This window comes from Hyperolius riggenbachi, chromosome 2, assembly GCF_040937935.1.
Source record: "Hyperolius riggenbachi isolate aHypRig1 chromosome 2, aHypRig1.pri, whole genome shotgun sequence".
Taxonomy (NCBI): Eukaryota; Metazoa; Chordata; class Amphibia; order Anura; family Hyperoliidae; genus Hyperolius; species Hyperolius riggenbachi.
In genome coordinates this window covers 488,268,115-488,291,132 of record NC_090647.1, presented here as the reverse complement: position 1 = coordinate 488,291,132, position 23,018 = coordinate 488,268,115, and the positions used below count along the sequence as shown (strand labels likewise).

General features: G+C 42.1%; 1 protein-coding gene across 3 annotated transcripts in view; it reads right to left on the bottom strand.

The window, feature by feature from the left end:
* The window catches only part of BRWD1 (bromodomain and WD repeat domain containing 1), a 195,674-nt gene that overhangs the window by 124,314 nt on the left and 48,342 nt on the right, over positions 1-23,018 (bottom strand). For all 3 annotated transcript variants that reach the window (XM_068270377.1, XM_068270379.1, XM_068270378.1), the window contains exons 3-5: positions 16,619-16,648; positions 14,572-14,631; positions 373-523 (exon numbers count right to left, since the gene is read on the bottom strand). In XM_068270377.1, coding sequence (XP_068126478.1) covers positions 373-523; positions 14,572-14,631; positions 16,619-16,648 — 241 coding nt within the window. The remainder of the gene's footprint in view (positions 1-372; positions 524-14,571; positions 14,632-16,618; positions 16,649-23,018) is intronic.

Sequence of the window (23,018 nt, the reverse complement as noted above, 5' to 3'; positions counted from 1 at the left end):
GTTTTTTTTATTATAAATTGGCGTAACCCATTGTTGAACCACAAATGAGCTGCATGTGGCTAGTATTACAGTAAGTAGTGTAGGAATGGAAAAATTGCTGCAGCACATTAGTAAGTACTAAATATGTGGTCAAATGGCCATATCAGACTGATCAGAGTAGCTGAATCTTGAGAGCATGCAAACGGTAGTGCAATGGCAAGCTCACCTTGCCCATGAAGGTATTGTCCCCCACTTTCCTTCTATTAACTACAAATCAGGGCTAGTGCTGACTAGTTCAGCACTGGCCCTGGTAAAGATTTTTCCCCCCATTTGTGCCTTAGCCTAGATGTGCTCCACAAGGAAGAAGCAGCACACAACCAAGAGCATGCATACCTTTATCTGTGTGTAGTGAGCACTGTTTCACAAGACCAAGCAGTGAGCTGGCTCTGCATATGTTGGTTGGAGAGTGGTTATCCAGAACAGAGGTTAAATTCTGACATAATTTCAGCAAGTGGTTTGGTGATACACACTTATTAGCCGAAACCTGAGATTGAAAAGATAATATATATATATATTCATTTGTTACATCAAAATCCAACATTTAGAAATAGAGAGAAAAGAAGTCTTCACAAGACAAAGGAGAAAAGCAAACATCTACATGGATATCTCACAAGAAAAAAAAAAAGACTGAAGACGGAATAAGGGTCTCGTTAAACATTCTGATGTTCACATAATTACCGGTATTCCAATAACAAAGCAATAATTCATTTCCGGTCCTATAATACATTGTTCACCATATTAGTTCTTACAGCTACCATGTTCCATGGGATCAGAAGGGACACATTTTCCAGAACCCCCTTCACCCTCAAAACATGCTTGCCCCAACTTGAGGATCAGAAAAGCAGGGGACTGACAAAATACGCAAAAAAAAAAAAATGCAGTACAGGATTTTTTTAAGCTAGGCTCAACTTACATAAATGTTTATGAAGAATGCATACAGCTTTGCAGGCACTTTTGCAAATGTTTTTCACATTTTTGAGTGGTTGCATCTATCTCACACACGCCTAAAATAGTACAGATATTGGATACATGTATTGGATCTGGTTGATCAGGTATTTGGAATCTCCATTACAAAGGATGGAGTAGCGCATGTTGGGTTCAGTGGAGCAACTGGCACGTGTTGCTCACAGAGACATTGCAGTGGCAAGAGCTCTTTTAAAGGGGCACCATGGTGAAAATTGTAAAATGTAATATATGTGCAAACATATACAAATAAGAAGTACATTTTTTTTTCCAGAGTAAAAGGAGCCATAAATGACTTTTCTCCTATGTTGCTGTCACTTACAGTAGGTAGTAGAAATCAGACAGAAGTGACAGGTTTTGGACTAGTTCTCTTCATGGGGGACTCTCAGGGATTTATTTATTTTCAAAAGCACTTCGTGAATGGCAGTTGCTCTGTCCAACTGCCAAAAAAAACTGTAGTGAGCAGGGAAGCTGGCCAGCATCATTGTTTAAATCCTTTTTAGGGTGTAGGTGCTACCCGTTTGATTGAACATGTCAATGAGACCCATTTGGGTGACGCTGATTGCCTCTCCTTTGCCGGGCTGGAGGTCATACAGTGCGACCCCAGGGGAGGACTTAAGGCTAGTACACACTAGCAATTTTGATTGACCAATGATTGCTCAATTTTACCACCTCCATGTAGTATGACCATTTACCTATATAAGCTGCATAGAATTGAAAATCTGTTTGGCCCTCATTCTACATGGAGGTGGTAAAATTGAGCAATCATTGGTCAATCAAAATTGCTAGTGTGTACTAGCCTTAAGAGATGATAAGCGCTCCAAAAGAGAAGCCTGGATGATCTATCACACTGACGCTCTGGGGAATCTGGGTTTTAATGAGAGAGCTGAGGCTAATGCTTTTTTTAAATAGGTCCTTAGTAGGAATTTTGTATATACTACACTGTCACCTATACTCCAGTTCTTGTCCGTTCCTCCCTAATCCTGCCCTGTGAGAGAGAGGTGGGAGAGGGGGAGGGGTTACCTGTTTATAGGTGGGGTAGGAAGTGAAGGTGTTAGGCCCCACATGTCCTGAAGAGGCGTGAAACTCACGTGAAACAGCTGTAGACAGAAGGGGCATCTGTTGTATCTGTTGCTGTGTGGCTTCAATAAACAGAAGTTATCCTATGGAGTGCCGGAGTCTGTGAAATTCTTCCTTGACCTTTTTAGGGAATATGTTTATAAAGAATAAAAGTCTTGCTGAGAATCCCCTATGAAGAGATGGACTAGTCCAAAACCTGTTGCTTCTGTCAGATTTTTACTACCTACTGTAAGTGACAGCAACATAGGAGAAAAGTCATTTATGGCTCATTTTACTCTGGAAACAAACGTACGTATTTGTCTATGTTGCACATATTTTAAATTTTACAACAGTTCCCCATAGTGCCCCTTTAAGTCTAGAAAGCTATAATTTCAAACATGGATAACTGAGGCTCCTCCAGCATAAAAAAAAACCTGGCGAGCCTTGATACATAAAAATTGATTTATGCCCACAATTTTCTCTCTTTGCCCTTAAAGGTGCCCACTAATGATCCAATCTTTTTTCTAGAATCTTACCATTTCTATGTAATAGAAGGGACTGCCTAAAGTAAGCATTCAATATATTCCCTCATTTACTCTTCTACTACAAAGATTTGGTAAGACTGAACAAAACATATTGTATCATTAGTTGCCACCATTAGACTAACACTCTCACTGCATTAATATCAGACTCGATTGATACTAATTTCCTTACTTTTTTTTTTATCATGCAACATTTTTATTTAAGAATTCACGTTTGGCAGTTCTGATTTGTCACATGCTGTTTCTGACATTTCACCAGACTACATGGTAATGCTTTCTTTGACAGCCTAAAACTTGTGTGTATACTGGCATTACATGAACGGATAATTCACACAAGAGCTTTTTTGGGACATTAAAATGAGGTGCTTTAGCACTGTGAAAATGTCAGTGTAAACTAGGATTCAAATGAAGAACACTAAAGTAAGCTTCGTTTTAAAGCCAGAGTGAGCTATTTCTGTCCATTTGCAGCACAAACAGGCTTTTATTAGGAATTTTAAAAGTGGTCAAAACTTACTTGCGGTTTCTATAAAAGCTAATTTTAATTTTAAAGCAGAGCTCCAGGCAATATTAAAGTGGTGGAATATTGGAGAGGGGCTTCCTCCCTCAATAAGCAAGCCCCCATTGACCAAATACCACTAAACTAGCTCCTGCTAATCCGGTCACCAATATCACATGGTTACATATTGAGACATTTGACCAATGGGCAGAGCTTAGTGAGGCAGGAAAGGGTGAGCACAATTTAGGTTGGTCCTGAGTCTCCATACACAGCTGTGCATTTTCACATGAAGGTATCCCATGAAGAGAAGAAACTGAAGAAAGGGGAAGAAATGTGCTCCTCTGGTAATCTAGACATCTTGGTATTGTAGCAGCATACCTTGTATGCAGTGTGAAAGGTCCAATATTTTTATTTCATAAGTGCCCTTTACACAGACTTGTGGATAGAGGGTAGAGATAGAGACAGATAGATAGTGACAGATAGATAGATAGATATCAGTATTTAGTAATCACTAGTGAACGTAATGAAGAGATTACAGGGGTCAATGCACAAAGCAGGGGTAATAGGAGTGTACAGAAAATTATGCTATTAGCAGGATTCATGGTACTAGAGTACTGCGAGCGTTGCTATGGTAATTCTTGTTCGTCACATGCATTACTTTAGCAACAAGTTGCAGCCAATAGCGTGACTCATGGTACACTGATGGCAGTAGTAACGGTAATATTGCTGTGCACTGTCTGCACACAGCAATATTACCAATGCTTGGTGTATCAAACCCACAATGTGCTAATGACACTGGTACCATAGCTCATTATTGACTTTACAGATAAAATCCGACAGAGAAACTAAAGTGGCTCAGCCCCTCACTTTTTAAGTCTGTGCCCCAACAAAGACTATAATGGTTACAGCAGAAGCTTCTGGTCTACAGTGGGATGCGAAAGCTTGGGCAACCTTGTTAATGATCATGATTTTCCTGTATAAATCATTGCTTGTTACGATAAAAAAAATGTCAGTTAAATATATCATATAGGAGACACAGCGATATTGGAGTGAAGTGAAATTAAGTTTCTTGGATTTACAAAGTGCACAATAATCGTTTAAATAATATTAGGCAGGTGCATAAATTTGGGCACTGTTGTCATTTTAGTGATTCCAAAACCTTTAGAACTAATTATTGGAACTCAGATTGGCTTGGTAAGCTCAGTGACCCCTGACCTACATACACAGGTGAAGCCAATGAGAGAGTATTTAAGGGGGTAAAATGTAAGTTTCCCTCTCCTTTTAATTTTCTCTGAAAAGTAGCAACATGGGGGTCTTAAAGAGAGTCTGAAGCGAGTTAAAAAACTTGCTTTTTAGCTTATAAACATCATGGGCATGCTTGCCCCAGCTAAACCGCCGCTATCCCGCGGCTGAATGGGGGGTCTTTACCCCCCAAATCCCCTCCGTGCTCGCCGGGGATCGCTTCCTGTTGAGGCAGGGCTAATGGCCGCAGCCCTGCCTCCATGCGCGTTTATCAGAGCGTATCTCCGCCACCGCCCGCCCCTCTCAGTTTTCCTTCACTGAGAGGGGCGGGGGAGAGGCGGAGATCCACCGTTGATAGACGCGCATGGAGGCAGGGCTGCAGCAGTTAGCCCTGCCTCCATGAGCAGCAAAATCTACGACCAAGTTGGTCGTGGATTTTGCAGGGGGGGGGGGGGATTTGGGGGCGGGATAGCGCCGTTTTAGCTGGGGCAAGCATGCCCATGATGATTATAAGCTAAAAAGCGAGTTTTTAACTCGCTTCAGAGTCTCTTTAAAAGAACTTTCAAATGACCTGAAGACAAAGAGACTGTTCACCATCATGGTTTAGGGGAAGGATACAGAAAGCTGTCTCAGAGATTTCAGCTGTCTGTTTCCACAGTTAGGAACATATTGAGGAAATGGAAGACCACAGGCTCAGTTCAAGTTAAGGCTGAAAGTGGCAGACCAAGAAAAATCTCGGATAGACAGAAGCCATGAATGATGAGAACAGTCAGCGTCAACCCACAAACCAGCACCAAAGACCTACATCATCATCTTGCTGCAGATGGAGTCACTGTGCATCGTTCAACCATTTGGCGCACTTTACACAAGGAGATGCTGTATGCGAGAGTGATGCAGAGGAAGCCTTTTCTCTGCCCACAGCACAAACAGAGCAGCTTGAGGTATGCTGAAGCACATTTGGACAAGCCAGCTTTATTTTGGAATAAGGTGCTGTGGACTGATACTAAAATTGAGTTATTTGGGCATAACAAGGGGCGTTATTTATAGAGGAAAAAGAACACAGCATTCCAAAAGAAAAACTACCTGCTACCTAAAGTAAACTATGGTGGTGGTTCCATCATGCTGTGGGGCTGTGTGGCCAAGTGCAGGGAATGGGAATCTTGTCAAAGTTGAGGAACGTATGGATTCCACTCAGTATCAGCAGATTCTGGAGATTAATGTCCAGGAATCAGTGAAAGCTAAAGGTGCGCTGTGGCTGGATCTTTCAACAAGATAACTACCGTAAACACTGCTAAAAATCCACTAAGGCACTCATGCAGAGGAACAAGTACAACGATCTGGAATGGCCATCTCAGTCCCCAGACCTGAATATAATTGAAAATCTGTGGTGTGAGTTAAAGTGGACCCGATATGAACTTTTACTCATTGCATAATTGTGATCTTCTATTGTTTATAGGGCATTCCTCAAGCCAAAATTTTTTTTTGTCTTTCAGACAGTAGTAAGAGCTCATGGGAGCTCAGTCTGGGCAGGAGGAAGGGGAGGTATTACTAGCCAGAGCTTTCGGAGGCAGAGGGGAGGAGGGGGGATTAGTTTTTTTTGCTCCAGATACAAATAAGCCTGCCTCTGTGTAATGTTTACAAACAACATGGCTGCTCTCATTGTATCACAGGAAGAATTTAACCACTTAACATCTCAGTCGTTTTCAGCTTATGCTTCCGAGCAATGTTCACCTCCCATTCATTAGCCTATAACTTTATCACTACTTATCACAATGAACTGATCTATATCTTGTTTTTTACGCCACCAATTAGGCTTTCTTTGGGGGGTACATTTTGCTAAGAGCCACTTTACTGTAAATGCATTTTAACAGGAAGAATAAGAAAAAAAAAATGAAAAAATGCATTATTTGTCAGTTTTCGGCCATTATAGTTTTGAAATAATACATGCCTCCATAATTAAAACCCACGTATTGTTATTGCCCATTTGTCACGGTTATTTCACTATTTAAATTATGTCCCTATCACAATGTATCGCGACAATATTTTATTTGGAAATAAAAGAGCATTTTTTCCGTTTTGCATACATCACTATTTACAAGCTTATAAAAAAAAATAGAGAGAAATATTTCATCTTTACATAGATATTTAAAAAGTTTAGACCCTTAGGTAAATATTTATGTGTTTTTGTTTTTTATAGTAATGTTTTTTTTGTTTTTTTTTATTAAACATTTTATGTGGGCATTTTTGGGAGGGTGGGATATAAAAGTGTTTTATTTGGGGAAATATTGGTGTATTGTAATGTTTTTGGGAATTTACTTGTAGTTTTACTTTTTGGCCACAAGATGGCAATCTCGATTTTTTTTACATGACGTCACTCTAAGCGTACAATGTACGCTTAGAGGGACACAGCTTCAGAAAGAGCGAAGCTTCCGAGAGAAGCTGTCGCTTTTTCAGCGGGGGAGAGGAATCAATGATCGGGCTCCATAGCCCGATAAATTGATTCCGTGGCTACCGACTCCGCGGCCGGGAGTGCGCGTGCACGCGCGCGATCGGCCGCGGGAGCGCGCCTGTCCTCCTTGACGTTTTTATACGTCAAGGAGGACAAAGTGGTTAATCATATTCTGTTAAAGTTGTTTGTAGCTAGATTTGCTGTGTAAATCTAAACTTTAGATACAATATATAGACAAGTTACTTGTTATAGTTAGTTTTTCATCTCGGATCCGCTTTAAAAGGGAATGGGAACCGCATTTAAAAAAAATGAGACAGATACTTACCCAAGGAGAGGGAAGGCTCTGGGTCCTATAGAGCCTTCCCGCTCCTCTCCTGGTCCCCTCGTTCCAGTGCCAGCTCGCCTGGTAGCAGTATTTGACTAATTTAGTCAAATACTGCTTTATCCGGCCGAAGGAGACTTCAGAAGTCTTCAGGGAGCCCGAGTGCTCCTGAAGAAGGGCGGCACTGTAAAGCACCAGCGCAAGCACGCTCTCTTGCACGCTCACACCTGTGCAGTATGGAGCTGCACGTCTTTGGAAGGACATGGCTCCCGAAGACTTCCAAATACCCTTTCAGTGGGGGGTTTAAACGGGGGGGGGGGGGGGGGGGGGCGGGGGAGCCAGCACAGGATAGAGAGCACAGAGAGAGGAGTCGGAAGGCTCTATACGACCCAGAGCCTTCCCTCTCCTTATGTAAGTATTTGTTTAATTTTTTTTTTTAAATGCGGTTCCCATTCACTTTAGAGAGCTGCCTATGCTCGGAAGCCATCAAACCTGAATGAACTAGAGAGGTTTTGTAAAGAGGAATGGTCCAAAATACCTTCAGGCAGAATCCAGACTCTCACTGGAACCTACAGGAAGCGTTTAGAGGCTGTAATTTCTGCAGCGAGGAAGGAGGATCTACTAAATATTGATTTCATTTGTTTTTGTGCTGCCCAAATTTATGCACCTGCCTAATTTTGTTGAAACAATTATTGCACACTTTCTGTAAATCCAATAAACTTAATTTCACCTTTCAAATGTCACTGTGTGTGTCTCCTATAGGATATACTTTACTGACATTTTTTATTGTAACAACCAATGATTTATACAGGAAAATCATGACAATTAAACTTTTGCAGCCCACTGTATATACACATACAAGAATACAAATACATTTAAGTACTTTAGAAACTCTTACTCACACTTTTCAAAAGCTACTGCTGTAACCATTGTATTCCTTTTTGGTGTAAAACGTTGTAATATGTTAAGCAGGCCAACTCCCCTCTTTTTCATCTGATCTTTTTATATATGAAGTCAATAAAGTGATAAGGTATGTTATACAGTACAATCTCGTTATAGTAAACCTCTGGATATAGTAAACTCAGTCCTCAGGTCCCAGCAAATGTTTCTGCATAAATATACAATATATGACCAATTCTGATATAGTAAACGTCTGATCATAAAACTACTTTTCCTGGTCCCTTGGAGTTTACTATAAAGGGTTTCTACTGTTTAGCATAGGACAGCTCTTCAAAGCACCTAGTAGTGACTACCATATCATCAAAGCTTTTGTAGATAGGTTTCCAGTCTTTTGGTTGTTGTAGAGAATTAATCTTACTGTGCTTAATTTCTGGTTGACAATTTAGAACTCAATCTCCTTGTAGCTTCCGAAAACGTGAGGAAAGGTAAGTGTGAAAACAGCTGCTTTCAAGCAGAACTTGTTTAGTGATTTACAATCTTCTCTCTCTTCCATGCTTATTTTAGAAAGCAGGCCATGGGGTGCACCGAGATCGGTATCCAGTGTGAATGAATTTGCTTGCCGGCAGGGAAATCTGAGTAGCCAAGACGGCCTGGAATTCCAAAAACTGATTTGTGAGGGTTGCCAACTACATGGGAGGGAGGTGTTACATTTCAAGTAGGAAGAGGCACATGATTCATTTACAGTACAAAACCATCAACAGGTTACTTCGTTTAAAGTGCCATTCCAAAGGACTGTTTTTATTTGCCCATTGCTGTCCAACTCAAACACAAGTGGTGTGCTTTTGATTTTATTTTTACTTTTAGTTTGGTTTAGTCACTTGTGCTGTGAACCTCTTCTGCTTGCCATTGTTCCCCCCCTCCCCCCTCTTGATCTCCTAGAGTAGGTTCCCAATGGCCCAAACCTGCCCGCAGCCCACAATAAGAGTGTAATTCTGTATGTGGCCCTGTATAGCCATGAATCCGTATGACGATATTGGGTGCAACCGCTCTTCTGTCTGGATGAGACCACCCTTCTTCAAGACATAAAAATACAAATGTAGAGTCTGCACTCCAAATTTTATTTGCATGCAAAACAAGACAATCCAACATTGCAAAACTTGTATGGTCTTTTTATCAAGATAATACTGTACATCCAATTAGCATCACTCACCAAGGAATTTTTCCATTCAAAATCAAGCAATCCCTCATCACACCAATATTCAAAAAACCTTCTCTTGACCTATCTTCCATGCCCAACTACTGTCCTATATTTCTTCTCCCATTCCCTTCCAAACTACTTGAGCACCACATTTACTTAGACTTAGTCCATCATCTCAGCGCTAATTCTCGGTTTGCGGACCTTCAATCTGGATTCTGCCCCAGCCACTCAGCTGAAACGGGCCTAATCAAAGTAACAAATGACCTGGCAACTGCTAAATCGAAAGGCCTCTACTCGATTATCATCCTAGATCCCTTTTCCAGTTACAAAACAGTAGACCATCCAATATTTCTCCAAATCCTCTCATCTATGGGCATTCAGGATCTTGACAAATTCTGGCTTTCTTCTTAGCTCACAAAAAAAAACAAAAGTTTGCTGTCTTAAAACAGAAAGAATTTGCGATAATTCAGGTTGGAGTGAGCTTGAGATGTCTCCCAAGGCATCACTGCTGAATATATGCAAATTAACCATTGTACCCTTAGAAGCTAAACACACCTCCAGAACCGCTGGAATGCAATGATGTGTCAGCTTGTTAATTTGTACAGAGCCATAATAATCTCACAAATAGAGTCACTCACTTAGGCACCACCTCCTCTCCATATCCCCACACTGCTGAAGTTCCCCAAGGCTCAGTCCTCGGACCTCTCCTTTTCTCAGTCTACACTTAACGTGGTCAGCTCATCAGTTCTTTCGGCTTCCAGTACCACCTATGCGCTGATTATACACAAATTTACCTTTCAGTTCCTGACTTGTCTATTCTAACAGCTCGTGTTGCTGATTGTCTCAATGCCATCTCCACTTTCATGTCCTCCCATTTTCTGAAACTCAACATGGACAACACCAAAATGGTTAATTTTTCCACCCCACAATTTAACACCCCTGCCTCACATCAAAATCTCTGTTGATGGCACTTTAAGAAAACCCAGGCTTGCTGCCTAGGTGTAATACTGGACTCAAGTCTCTTATTCAAACTACACATCGACAAACTATCCTCATGTCGTATCCACATTAAAAAAAAAAAAAAAACCATCTCCCTCATCTGGCCTTTTCTCATACAGGACACCTGTCATACCAAACTTCTTGTGCATGCCCTGGTTATCTCACGTCTAGACTACTGCAACTATATGCTCTGTGGCCTCCCCGCTAACCATTTGGCCCTATTACAGTCCATCATGAACTCTGCTGCAGGACTCATCTACTGCTCTCGCTTCTTCAGTCCTATCCTACTCTGTCAATCTCTTCACTGGCTGCAAGTTACTCGAAGGGTACAATTCAACATTTTAAAACTCACCCACAAAGCACTTTAAAACCTAGTTCCTTTTTAATTAAACATATTTCCAGATACCATGCTACTACGCCAATCTACTATCAATACTCTACTATCTTCATTTCTGGTTACCTCTTCTGACACTCACCTACAAGTCTTCTCTGAATCTTCTCCCCTCCTTTGTAACACCCTCCCTCAACACATTAGCCACTCACCCACACTTAACCTTTTTAGGCGCAACCTGAAAACTCACCACTTCAGGCAAGCATACTCTCAGTTAGGACACCCTGGCAACTGACCACCATTTTACAATCTCATACACAGCTTCCCAACACCTATTGCCCTTTCCCTTAACCCTTTAGACTGTAAGGGCTATTGGCCAGGACTCTTGCCCCTTTGTCTCACAATGCTGTGTAATGTGTGTGTGCGCATATCTTCCACCATTATGTAAAAATCTGTAATGGATTTGTTCACCTTGCGTGCAGACGTGCATATGGCTATGCAGCGTCTGAGTCAACTAAACAAATGAAGAGGAGTCGCTATGAAAAAGACACTGAGCCTTACAGCTTCATTGTGCACATAATAACCTTTAAAGAAAACCCTTTGTTACAGCAGATACAAATCCTACAATAAATCTGCATTGTTTCTACGTCCTGCTTTCATGGAAGCAGGCATATTGTTAAAGCGGATCCGAGATGAAAAAATAACTATAACAAGTAACTTGTCTATATATCCTATCTAAAGTTTACATAGTTTACACAGCAAATCTAGCTGTAATCAGCTTCAACAGTTTATGATTATTTATTCCTGTGCAGTGTTCTCCCCAGAATATTTTTCCCAGCCGGGTGGCATGAAAAAGTAGCCGGGTAGGGTGAGATGAGAATGAAGGGCCGGTGCTTCTCTGCACAACTCTGCTTACAGCATAGGAGGAGGTAAGCCGATAACAGCCGGGTGCTCACCAAAACTAGCCGGGTGGAGCACCCAGCTAAAAGAGCCTGGGGAGAACACTGCTGTGATACAATGACAGCAGTCATGTTATGTTTGTCACATTACAGAAATGCAAGCTAATAGCATTTCCAGCCCTCAGCCTGTGACAACCTCAGTCCCCTCTCCTCCTCCGAAATCTCTGGCTAGTAACCTCCTCCTGTCCAGACTGAGCTCCCATAAGCCCTTGCTACAGTGCCAAGGCACTCTGAAAAAGCTGTGGGCAAGTCTTGTTTAGTTTATAGGGAATTAAGAGTAGTAAAACAAAAAAAAGTATTTGGCTTGAGAAATGCCCTATAAACTATATGTAAGGAACACAATTATGCAATGAGTAAAAGTTTATCTCAGATCTACTTTAACACCCTGTGCTTTCAAATGAGCTTAACTCTCTTAATACATACAGGGTGCATTTCTATAGGTTTTCCTTCTGTCAGTTCAGGTCCACTTAAAGGAACCTTGGCTACCTCGCTCTTAGGTTTGTCCATTTCTGGTTAATATGAATAAGTGTTCCTTACAAGGAAAGCATCCCTTGGTGCACATAGCAGAGGTAAGCATGTGGCTGGTCAGCATTTAAATCATACATCAAATTGGTAAATAGAAAAAAAAAAATTCTCAAGCAGTGCACCTTCAGAGGCAAATGCCTCAAAACTCTTCTCAAGCTCTACTTGCACTACAAGTTGACTATTTTTTGGCACTCTGGAGCTACTCATCCCAAATTCCTGCCCTTCTTTCAAGAAATGTTTGATCTATCATCAGGTTAGCACTCTATGCATTTTGTGAAACACACGCAATCTATTAAAGGAGGTCGAATCTAAACATCTGTGGGAATGAGAGAATGGGAAGCAGAAATCCAAGCATTTTTTTTAAGTCCCCAGACAGTCACTGCAAATGTAAGAACATTAGAGGGCACAGTGACCATCAGGGGAGGAAAGCAGCTGCCATATGTGGCAGAGGATTAGTTGCTGGGATTTTGCCTGCTGTCACTGCTAGGAGGAGCAGGCTGTGATGACAGCAAAGACAGCAATGACGAGCATAGACTTCTTTCACAGAGGAATGTTTCAGATTACCCAGAGCTCTGCTTTAAAGAACTATGGGCAAAATACCTCAAAATTGAGACTAAAGGTGCATACACACATCAGACTATAGTCTTTGGAAAATGAAAGATCACAGACCAATCTTCCCGACCTTCATGTAGTATGAGAGCCATACTCTACACAGTCTATTCTATGGAGCTGAACTCCACATCAGACAGAAATCTTTGCAAGATGCTGCACACACAGATGCTGTACAGACACAAAAGATCAGTATCTGCAAAAGATCTGTTCCTGCCAAAAATCCATTCCTGCAAATTGCAATGATAGTCTATGAGATCTGCAGATCATCACACACACATGATTTAACTGACATTCATCTGCAGATCAAGCAATCATCCGCAGATCTGAAAATCCATCCTGGTGGAAAAAAATATATGATATAATGAATTGGTTGTGTACTATGAATAATTACTAGAAGATTAGCTGCAAAGCAAATATTCTCATATTTTTATTTTCAGGTATATAGTGTTTTTCTAACATTGCATCATTCTCTAATATGTGCAGATTACACAACACTCTGCATTCAAAATGATTCTTTCAGAGCAGTCTGTGAACTAATGACCTCTCCTCTGGCAGAGAAAAAGACATTTGTTCACTTACAGTTGAGATAATAAAAGTCAGATAACAGCCCTCTCCACGACTTTGAAAGTCGTAGAGCTTAATGGCTTTTTTGCATAGAGATAACAACTAGTTTCTTAACTCTTCCTGTACTGGAAACAATTAGACTGATGTATCTGATCTTAATGTTTTATTTCTTAGCTGTACTACACATAAAGATCATAATATCATAATTTTTTTTTCGCTTCAGTGTCTCTTTAAATCATGTGTTTATGATGATCTGCAGATCTCATAGACTATCATTGCATTTTGCAGGAGTGGATTTTTGGCAGGAACAGATCTTTTGCAGGTACAGATCTTTTGAGTGTGTGCAGCATGTTTGTGTGCAGCATCTTGCAAAGATTTTTTTCTGATGTGGAGTTCAGCTCCATAGAATAGGCTGTGTAGAGTATGGCTCTCATACTACATGAAGGGTGGTAAGATTGGTCTGTGATCTTTCATTTTCTAAAGACTATAGTCTGATGTGTGTATGCACCTTTACAGTTTCATAACCTCACTTTTGCCCTTTCTGTGCTTCAGTTTGCCGTGTCATCAACACCAATTTTCCAGATTCTGCTGGTTTGATGGTCTTTACACACAGGAGCCCCAGGGCCATAAGTAATGGCTGCTGCAGAGTACACCAAGCAGATTTTGTTTTTCTTCACAGATGTGGCGTACACACACACACACACACACTGCACCCAACTAACCGGATTTTAACTGATAGCAAGTCGTACAGGATTTTAACCTTCAAAGGAAGCTGGGTTAATTTCAGCAGTGGAGCATCTACGCTGCATTTGAAAAAGTTTTTGATGTTAATGGGGACTCAGGGTGAGAGTGATTTGGACATTGCCATTATTTACTTCCTTTTAAACAATACAATTTGCCTGGTTGTTGCCCTGATCCCATGTCTCTAATTCTTTTAGCCACAGACCCTGAACAAGCATGTAGATCAGCTGCTCTGACTCAAGTCTGACTGGATAAGCCGCATGCTTGTTTCAGGGTTGCGACTCAGACACTACTGATGCCAGAAGATCAGCAGGATGCCAAGCAACTGGTATTGTTTAAAAGGAAATGCATTCTTTTAAGGGAAACATTGACCGTCTCCAGCATCGGTAGTCCATTTTGGAACTGGACAAGCATAGCAAACAGTGTGTGCGTTCCACTGTAAAATAGGGTGCAGAAGTGCATTAAAACAATATTAGCTTTTCCACCCATCACTACAGCAGTGATTAATCAAACTGGCTGTCATGCAGCAACACATGCATACCTCACACCTGACACTGATAGTTCTGTGTACAGCATACCTCACATGCAGAGAGCAGTCATACAACTGAACAGGAGAAACCACATGCTTACCATCTCCTCATATGTCCTGCTGTGCTCATTGCCCTGCCAGTCTAATCGGTTTGGAAGCAGCTAATACAGAGGAGGAAAAAAAAAAATCACATATTTGCAAGAAATATTTAACTCTGAAAATAAGAGAAACTTTCACATATCAAAAGAAATATCAGTTGTAAAGGGACTGGTTTCTGTACTTAGGAAAACATGAATCCAGATCATTTCCTCAGTTCAATTGAGGTGACTGTACGCTTAATCCAGACACAGCGATGTCTAGGCCTGAACGGAGGTAGATAAGATTCCCATGTACTTAAGTGGAAGAGAAAAAGTGACACACACTGACTGCATAATTCTGCTATTTGTCTTGTACAAGACTCATTATGTTAATGTTACAGCTCACGTAAACCCTGGCTGAAAGATGCCCCGTTTACCAATAAAAGTAAAACCAGCCTTCCCTGCTGTATCCATGTAGGTTTATAGCAAACTGAACTGTGACTGCACTGGAAGTCTATTGGCAGCATAGACATCTGCAGCAGTGACAGTAGCCATCCGCCTGGCTGAAGCAAGCAGAGTCCCCCAGTCTCTTGTACAAGGATGTGCACACATCCTATAGCAATCTATGCCTTCTGTGCTTCCAAAAACAACCTCTGTACTCTATGGAAGGGCTCTTTTCCGCCAGCCTATTGCAATCCGACTCTGATGGCTTGTGAATCACAAAACGCTACGTACAGTTAAACTACTGGAATCCACAGCAATTATTTGAATTGGTGCGAAGCACTTGCAATACAATTTTTCCCAATCGCAGCTGCCGTCCTGCTACATTTTTTGCGCACTTGAGGTCCTATACTTTGTATATGAGCGCAGGAAAAAAAAAATCACATAGCAATGGCATCGCTATGTGATTTTCCAGCGATTCAGCAATTCAAAATATTCTCACGTTCGTTTTTTCTTCTTCTGGCGCAAACACACCAGTTTCGCTGTACACCCGACAGATTGCAGTAGTGGAAAGTACAAAGAAATGTGATTTGTGATTGCATTTTAGTGGAAAAGAGCCCTATGGATTCCATTGGTTTCCTAGTACCTAACGTTTTGCCATCCGCAGATCAGAATCTGACTGTGAAATGCTGATAGCAGAAAAGGGCCTTAAAAGTACTCAGAGCTTTAAGATTAAAAAGATTTTATACACACCTGGAGCTTCCTCCAGCCCCATCCACTCCGATTGCTCCAACGCTGCCGTTCTCCGCTGCCCACAGCTTCGGGAACCGGGTCCTGTCATTGACATCAGTCGCAGTCAGCTATGCAGGAGGCGTACCCTCTACATATCTCTCCAGCAGCTGCTGGAGAGATACGCAAATAGCGCACTTCTCTTACGCTAGACTGGCTACAACTAACGGAGGTGCGGGGACCGGTTCCAGAAGCTGCGGGCAGCGGCATGGGAGCGATCGGAGCAGGTGGGGCTGGAGGAAGCCCCAGGTGTGTATAAAATCTTGTACACTTTAAATATCTACCTTACAGACAGGTGTGCTGTGATCCAAAGCAACCATTTCAATTTTCAACTTGAAATTTATGTAACCCACCTTTGTTATGCTATACAGGATATAAGGTTACCAAAAAAAAGAAAAAGCACATAGGTGATAAGCAGTAAATGGATACATAACCGGGTACACCATGCAATTTCCAATCAGATAGATGGGATGAATCTATTATTTCCGACAGGTCCTATGTGATTTCCGATCACTTCTATACAAAATTGATCAGACCTGTTGGAAAGATTCGATTCGACCCATCTATCTGACAGGGAATTGCATGATGTGTACCAGGTATAACACCTTACTCTGCAATGGATAAAGCTCCTTCACTGACTTACAAGTACTGTTGAGTCATCCCCCAACCATAAGGATCTATCCTGGCAGATCATGTCTTTGTGTGATAAAGAGCTTTCCTTCAGCAATTGTAAGGTAATTTTTCTAACGGATGACTGGTTGCTGAAATAGCCAGTATGACTGGAAACAAAGTATCTTGAGTAGAAGTACCTTAGATACATTTTCTTAAAATTTGCACTTACCTTATATTCATTCAACTCCTGTATCAGCATCTACACAGATACAACAAAAATATTCATTTAGTTCACTGGTCTATGTACAGTACTGTAACAGTCTATTCATCAAGGAGAATTTCAACTACTGTAAACTTTACACATGCGAACCGTGGCGGGGGAGGGGGGGGGTAAAGCTCACCGTTGTTGCTGCCTCTAACCAATGCATTCCACGTCCCTCCAACCAGCTGTGAACGAGGAAGTACTGGAGGGCTGAAGTATGACGTGGAGTGCAGTGGCAGTGGTGACTTAAAGGGAACCTAAACTGAGACCAATTGCCTGACTCTCCTGCTGATTCTGTGTCTCTAATACTTTCAGCCACAGCCCCTGAACAAGCACGCAGATGAGGTGCTCTGACTGGAGTCAGACTGGATTAGCTGCATGCTTGTTCCAGGTCTGTGATTCAGCCACTAGCGCAACTAAAGAGATCAGCAGGATGCCAGGCAGCTGGTACTGTATAACCTTCCTGGCGGTAAGCCCGAGCTGAGCTCGGGCTATGCCGCGCAGGGGGAGATCTCAGCCCCTGGTGGGGCGATTTTGACCATTCAAAGTGCTGTGCGCGCAGCCAGCACTTTACTAGCCGCGCGCACAGCTTGATCGCCGCCGCTCTGCGGCGATCGTCCGCACGCAGCGGCGGAAGAGGCCCCCCGCCAGAGCCCTGCGCTGCCCGGACCAATGAGTTCCAGGCAGCGCTATGGGCTGGATCTGGTGCGCCTGACGTCAGGACGTCGGCTGACGTCCATGACGTCATTCCGATCGTCGCCATGGCGACAGGAGAAGCCAAACAAGGGAGCGTGTTATATACGCGTTCCCCTGTTTGCTATTGATGCCGGCGACGATCAAACTAGAGGGACACATGCGCCCTCTAGTGGTGTTTCATGTAGCTACCACTCTGATAGCTTTACATGAAACCAAAAAAAAAAAAAAAAAAAATTAAAAAAAAGAAAGGATTTTTGCCCATTTGCAAAAAAAAAAAAAAATAATTAACCGCCAGGGAGGTTAAAGGGACTCCGAGCAGTGCAGAAACTATGGAAAGATGCATATCATTTTAAAGCTCTCTTTCTCCTCTTTCCAATGATATATAAACCGCCACCCTACGCTTTTTCGTTTTTTTTGTAATTGCAGCGGCCGCGATTTCAATCGCGAAAATAGAGAAAAATAAAAGGCGTGGGGCGACGATTTAGTTGTCACCAGAAAGAGGAGAAAGAGAGCTTTAAAATGATATCCATCTTTCCATAGTTACTTGTATTACACAGGACGACACTTTCCCCAGTGTCAGCAGCTCCATTCAGCAGAATGGAGCTGCTGACTTTAGGAAAAAGTCGTCCTGTGTAATACAAGTAACTATGGAAAGATGGATATTTTAACCTCCTTGGCGGTAACCCCGTGTGTGACACGGGGTAAGCCGCCGGAGGGTGCCGCTCAGGCCCTGCTGGGCCGATTTACATAATTTTTTGCTGCGCCAGCACCCCGATCGCCGCCGCCGCGCGCCCGATGGCCGCTATCCGGTGCGGCGCGCGCCCCCCCCCCCCAGACCCCTGCGCTGCCTGGCCAATCAGTGCCAGGCAGCGCCAAGGGGTGGATCGGGGTCTCCCAATGACGTCGCTGACATCGGTGACGTCATTCCGCCCCGTCGCCATGGCGACGGGGGAAGCCCTCCAGGAAATCCCGTTCTTTGAACGGGATTTCCTGATCGCCTATCGCCGGAGGCGATCGGCGGGGCTGGGGGGATGCCGCTGAGCAGCGGCTATCATGTAGCGAGCCCTGGGCTCGCTACATGATTTAAAAAAAAAAAAAAAAAAAAAAAAAACTGCTGCGCTGCCCCCTGGCGGTATTTTTCATACCGCAAAGGGGGTTAAAGCTCTTTTTCTCCTCTTTCTGGCGACACCTAAATCGTCACCCTACGCCTTTTAGTTTTCTCTATTTTCGCGATTGAAATCGCGGCCACGGCAATTTCAATCGCGAAAATAGTGAAAACTAAAATGCGTAGGGTGGCGGTTTAAATATCATTGGAAAGAGGAGAAAGAGAACTTTAAAATGATATGCATCTTTCCATAGTTTCTGCACTGCTCGGAGTCCCTTTAAAAAGGAAACATCCATATCCCTCTCAGTTTAGGTTCCGTTTAACACTCCATACTACCGTCCACATGGGTTCTGATCCAAAGAATTTGGATTTTCTTGGTGCTGTGCTGCTCAGATTTGGAACATTGTTCCAAAGAAAATCCAACATTTTTCATAATTAAAGCAATACCTGTAGAGCATTCCATGAAAATAATTAATACAAACTTACCTTTGCAGCCAGGTTGCTGCCCCTAGCAAGGCTCTACTAAAGCTGGGTACACACTATGCGTTTTTTTGGTTGATTTCCCGTTCGATCGATTTTCGATTCGTTTTTCCGCTCGATTCTCTTATCTTTTCTGATCAATTTCCATGCACTTCTATGAGAAATCAAGCGGTAAAACAATCGAGAGTAATATCGGACAGGACGGAAATTCAATCAATCGAATGAAAAAACGTAACGTGTGTACCTAGCATAAACCCCAGTGACTGTGTTTGGGTAGACTTCCTGGTTAGGAGGCCCAGCCATGCCTCTTCCTACCCCTTAACCTGCTGACTTCAGGTCAGGTCATGCTGGGCATTATGGGATGGAAACCCATGCTGCAGAGAACGAACCTCTCTACTCTGTACCAATAAAGCAGAAAGGAACTGTCAGATGAAGAGGGAGTAGGCAGCAGAGTCCATAGCTGGGAGCCACTGCCAGGTGCGAAAAGAGGAGGCAGTTGGGAATTGAATCCACAAACGGAGATTCATCTAACTATTCATCAGGTCATCAGGGCGCTTTAGTTTGTGACTGCAGCCAGTTGTACTGAGGCAGCAAATGGTGCCTACTGTGCAGCCTTCTCAGATCAAAACACAATGACCCAATACAGAGTTACTTTAAAGTGTTGGTGTACTTAGAGTGTGCTAAAGGACCTATTTCCACTGGGTGCCGTGTCCATCTCCGAATCGTACGTGGCACCTGTGCTGTTGTAAAGCCGCAGCTGAATAGCTATATCTGTGTCATGTATGGCTATAGGGATTTGGATGCATGCTGCGACAAACTACAGAATCCCATTCGAATCGTACCAGCATGCAATTCGGACGGCAGGTGTATTGTCAGAATAGGCAGCTTTTTCCCATCTAGCTCGCAAGCGAAGAAACACTAAAAATTCAAGCTTAATGGACATAGGTGCTAAAATAGGACAGGATCAATAGTATAATGCATTACTGAGTTTAGCCCCATATTTTATAATACTGTCAACATACACACACTACTCTGTACCTATAAACTAGCTTTAGTATGTGATGATGTAGGTTTGAAAAAAAATGGATTTATTCCCATCTTCCCATATTATCAGGACTCCAGTCACACCCGTCAGTAAGACTGAGAGCTAGAGATGAATAAATATCTGCAAACAATGCAAGTATTTTAAAACAGCAAAACTATGGTAATGCAAAGCATACTTCTCTGTTGATAAAGCTTAATTTTAAGACCTGTTAATCACACAGATGTAAGTACATTGATGTTAAACTCTGCTCTGAATATATTGGAGAGTTGGACAGGTTGGAGAGTACTGTATATGAAAAAAAAGTGTTAAATTGCCATCATGACAGCCCTGAGGCACTGGAAAACCGCTAGGCATGCCACACCCAACACTGCTACAGGCTAACCCACCACTGCTGTCATGGCAAGAGACAAACAGGGTGGAAGTACACAAGTCCAGAACAGACATTAAAAATAATACCACCAAAATCCACTAAATCGTACAGCAACTGAAGATTTATTTACCAACCATAACTTTTTAACTTTAAAGAATAACTCCAGCCACAGCAAAGGGCATACACAGCTTTCAGCATGGCAAGACTGAGAACAAATAGCAGAGTAATGGTTGTTCTTAGATTATGCTGTAAAAGCTGCCATTTATGAATAGTCTTATTTCAATTGTGGGTACATAACCTTTTCATGAAGAGACTTGAGAATGCTTTTCTAAGGTTATGAAAAGAGGAAGTTTCAGCTTCATGACAATGTGGAGAGGTGTGTAGGTACAAGATGTCTTCTACAGTGATGTGAAAAACTATTTGCCCCCTTCCTGATTTCTTATTCCTTTGCATGTTTGTCACACTTAAATGTTTCTGCTCATCAAAAACCGTTAACTATTAGTCAAAGATAACACAATTGAACACAAAATGCAGTTTTAAATGATGGTTTTTATTATTTAGTAAGAAAAAAAACTCAAAACCTACATGGCCCTGTGTGAAAAAGAAATTGCCCCCTGAACCTAATAACTGGTTGGGCCACCCTTAGCAGCAATAACTGCAATCAAGCGTTTGCGATAACTTGCAACGAGTCTTTTACAGCTCTCTGGAGGAATTTTGGCCCACTCATCTTTGCAGAATTGTTGTAATTCAGCTTTATTTGAGGGTTTTCTAGCATGAACCGCCTTTTTAAGGTCATGCCACAACATCTCAATAGGATTCAGGTCAGGACTTTGACTAGGCCACTCCAAAGTCTTCATTTTGTTTTTCTTCAGCCATTCAGAGGTGGATTTGCTGGTGTGTTTTGGGTCATTGTCCTGCTCCAGCACCCAAGATCGCTTCAGCTTGAGTTGACGAACAGATGGCCGGACATTCTCCTTCAGGATTTTTTTAGTAGAAAGTAGAATTCATGGTTCCATCTATCACAGCAAGCCTTCCAGGTCCTGAAGCAGCAAAACAACCCCAGACCATCACACTACCACCACCATATTTTACTGTTGGTATGATGTTCTTTTGCTGAAATGCTGTTACTTCTACGCCAGATGTAACAGGACACGCACCTTCCAAAAAGTTCAACTTTTGTCTCGTCGGTCCACAAGGTATTTTCCCAAAAGTCTTGGCAATCATTTAGATCTTTTTTTTAGCAAAATTGAGATGAGCCTTAATGTTATTTTTGCTTAAAAGTGGTTTGCGCCTTGGATATCTGCCATGCAGGCCGTTTTTGCCCAGTCTCTTTCTTATGGTGGAGTCATAAACACTGACCTTAGTTGAGGCAAGTGAGGCCTGCAGTTCTTTAGATGTTGTCCTGGGGTCTTTTGTGGCCTCTTGGATGAGTTTTCTCTGCGCTCTTGGGGTAATTTTGGTCGGCCGGCCACTCCTGGGAAGGTTCATCACTGTTCCGCGTTTTTGCCATTTGTGGATAATGGCTCTCATTGTGGTTCGCTGGAGTCCCAAAGCTTTAGAAATGGCTTTATAACCTTTACCAGACTGATAGATCTCAATTACTTTTGTTCACATTTGTTCCTGAATTTCTTTAGATCTTGGCATGATGTCTAGCTTTTGAGGTGGTTTTGGTCTACTTCTCTGTGTCAGATAGCTCCTATTTAAGTGATTTCTTGATTGAAACAGGTGTGGCAGTAATCAGGCCTGGGGGTGACTACAGAAATTGAACTCAGGTGTGATAAACCACAGTTAAGTTATTTTTTAACAAGGGGGGCAATCACTTTTTCACACAGGGCCATGTAGATTTGGAGTTTGTTTTCTCACTAAATAATAAAAACCATAATTTAAAACTGCATATTGTGTTCAATTATGTAATCTTTGACTAATAGTTAACGGTTTTTGATGAGCAGAAACATTTAAGTGTGACAAACATGCAAAAGAATAAGAAATCAGGAAGGGGGCAAATAGTTTTTCACATCACTGTATGTGTAATCTTGGAAAACCTTGGTGAACAATGTCATGAGTGTATTTGCTGTTCTGCCCCAATCTTTCGTCCATCAAACGCCCTCTTCAAAATATTAGCCAAGTTTACAGGATTTCAGTAGAAGCATCTAAAGACTCAGAAATAGTGTGGTGGCCATAAGAGCAGGGTAGATTGACATGCACACACAGGGATTTTCAAAGGTGGTACCATGAAAGCCTTTGGGAGTGGCGTATCAATGTCATTCCATCAAATAGCTGTGGATGGCAGTTTCCTTTAAACATGGCCAGTATGCACCATTTACTACATGGAGATATCTAAGAGAAGACATTGGCACATAATCCTGGAAGTGCTCTTAACATTTTAAAGTAAAAAAGACTTTTTTCAAAATCGACTATTCTCATCAGTCTGCGCAGCGATTCTTATACCAACATTATGATGGACTCGCAGATAGGTCTGTTTTGCAACGGGATGTACACATTAAGTTCTTTTTTTACTTATTTCAAAATAAATACAGTAAATTTCAGTAGAATTTCAGGCAGAGGCAGTGTTAGGGAGTCTTGATTGACTAACCCCCCCCCCCCCCCAGTCAGCCTATCGGAGGTGATATACAGTAGCTGCAATACCATAAATTGTACTGTATATTTTGTA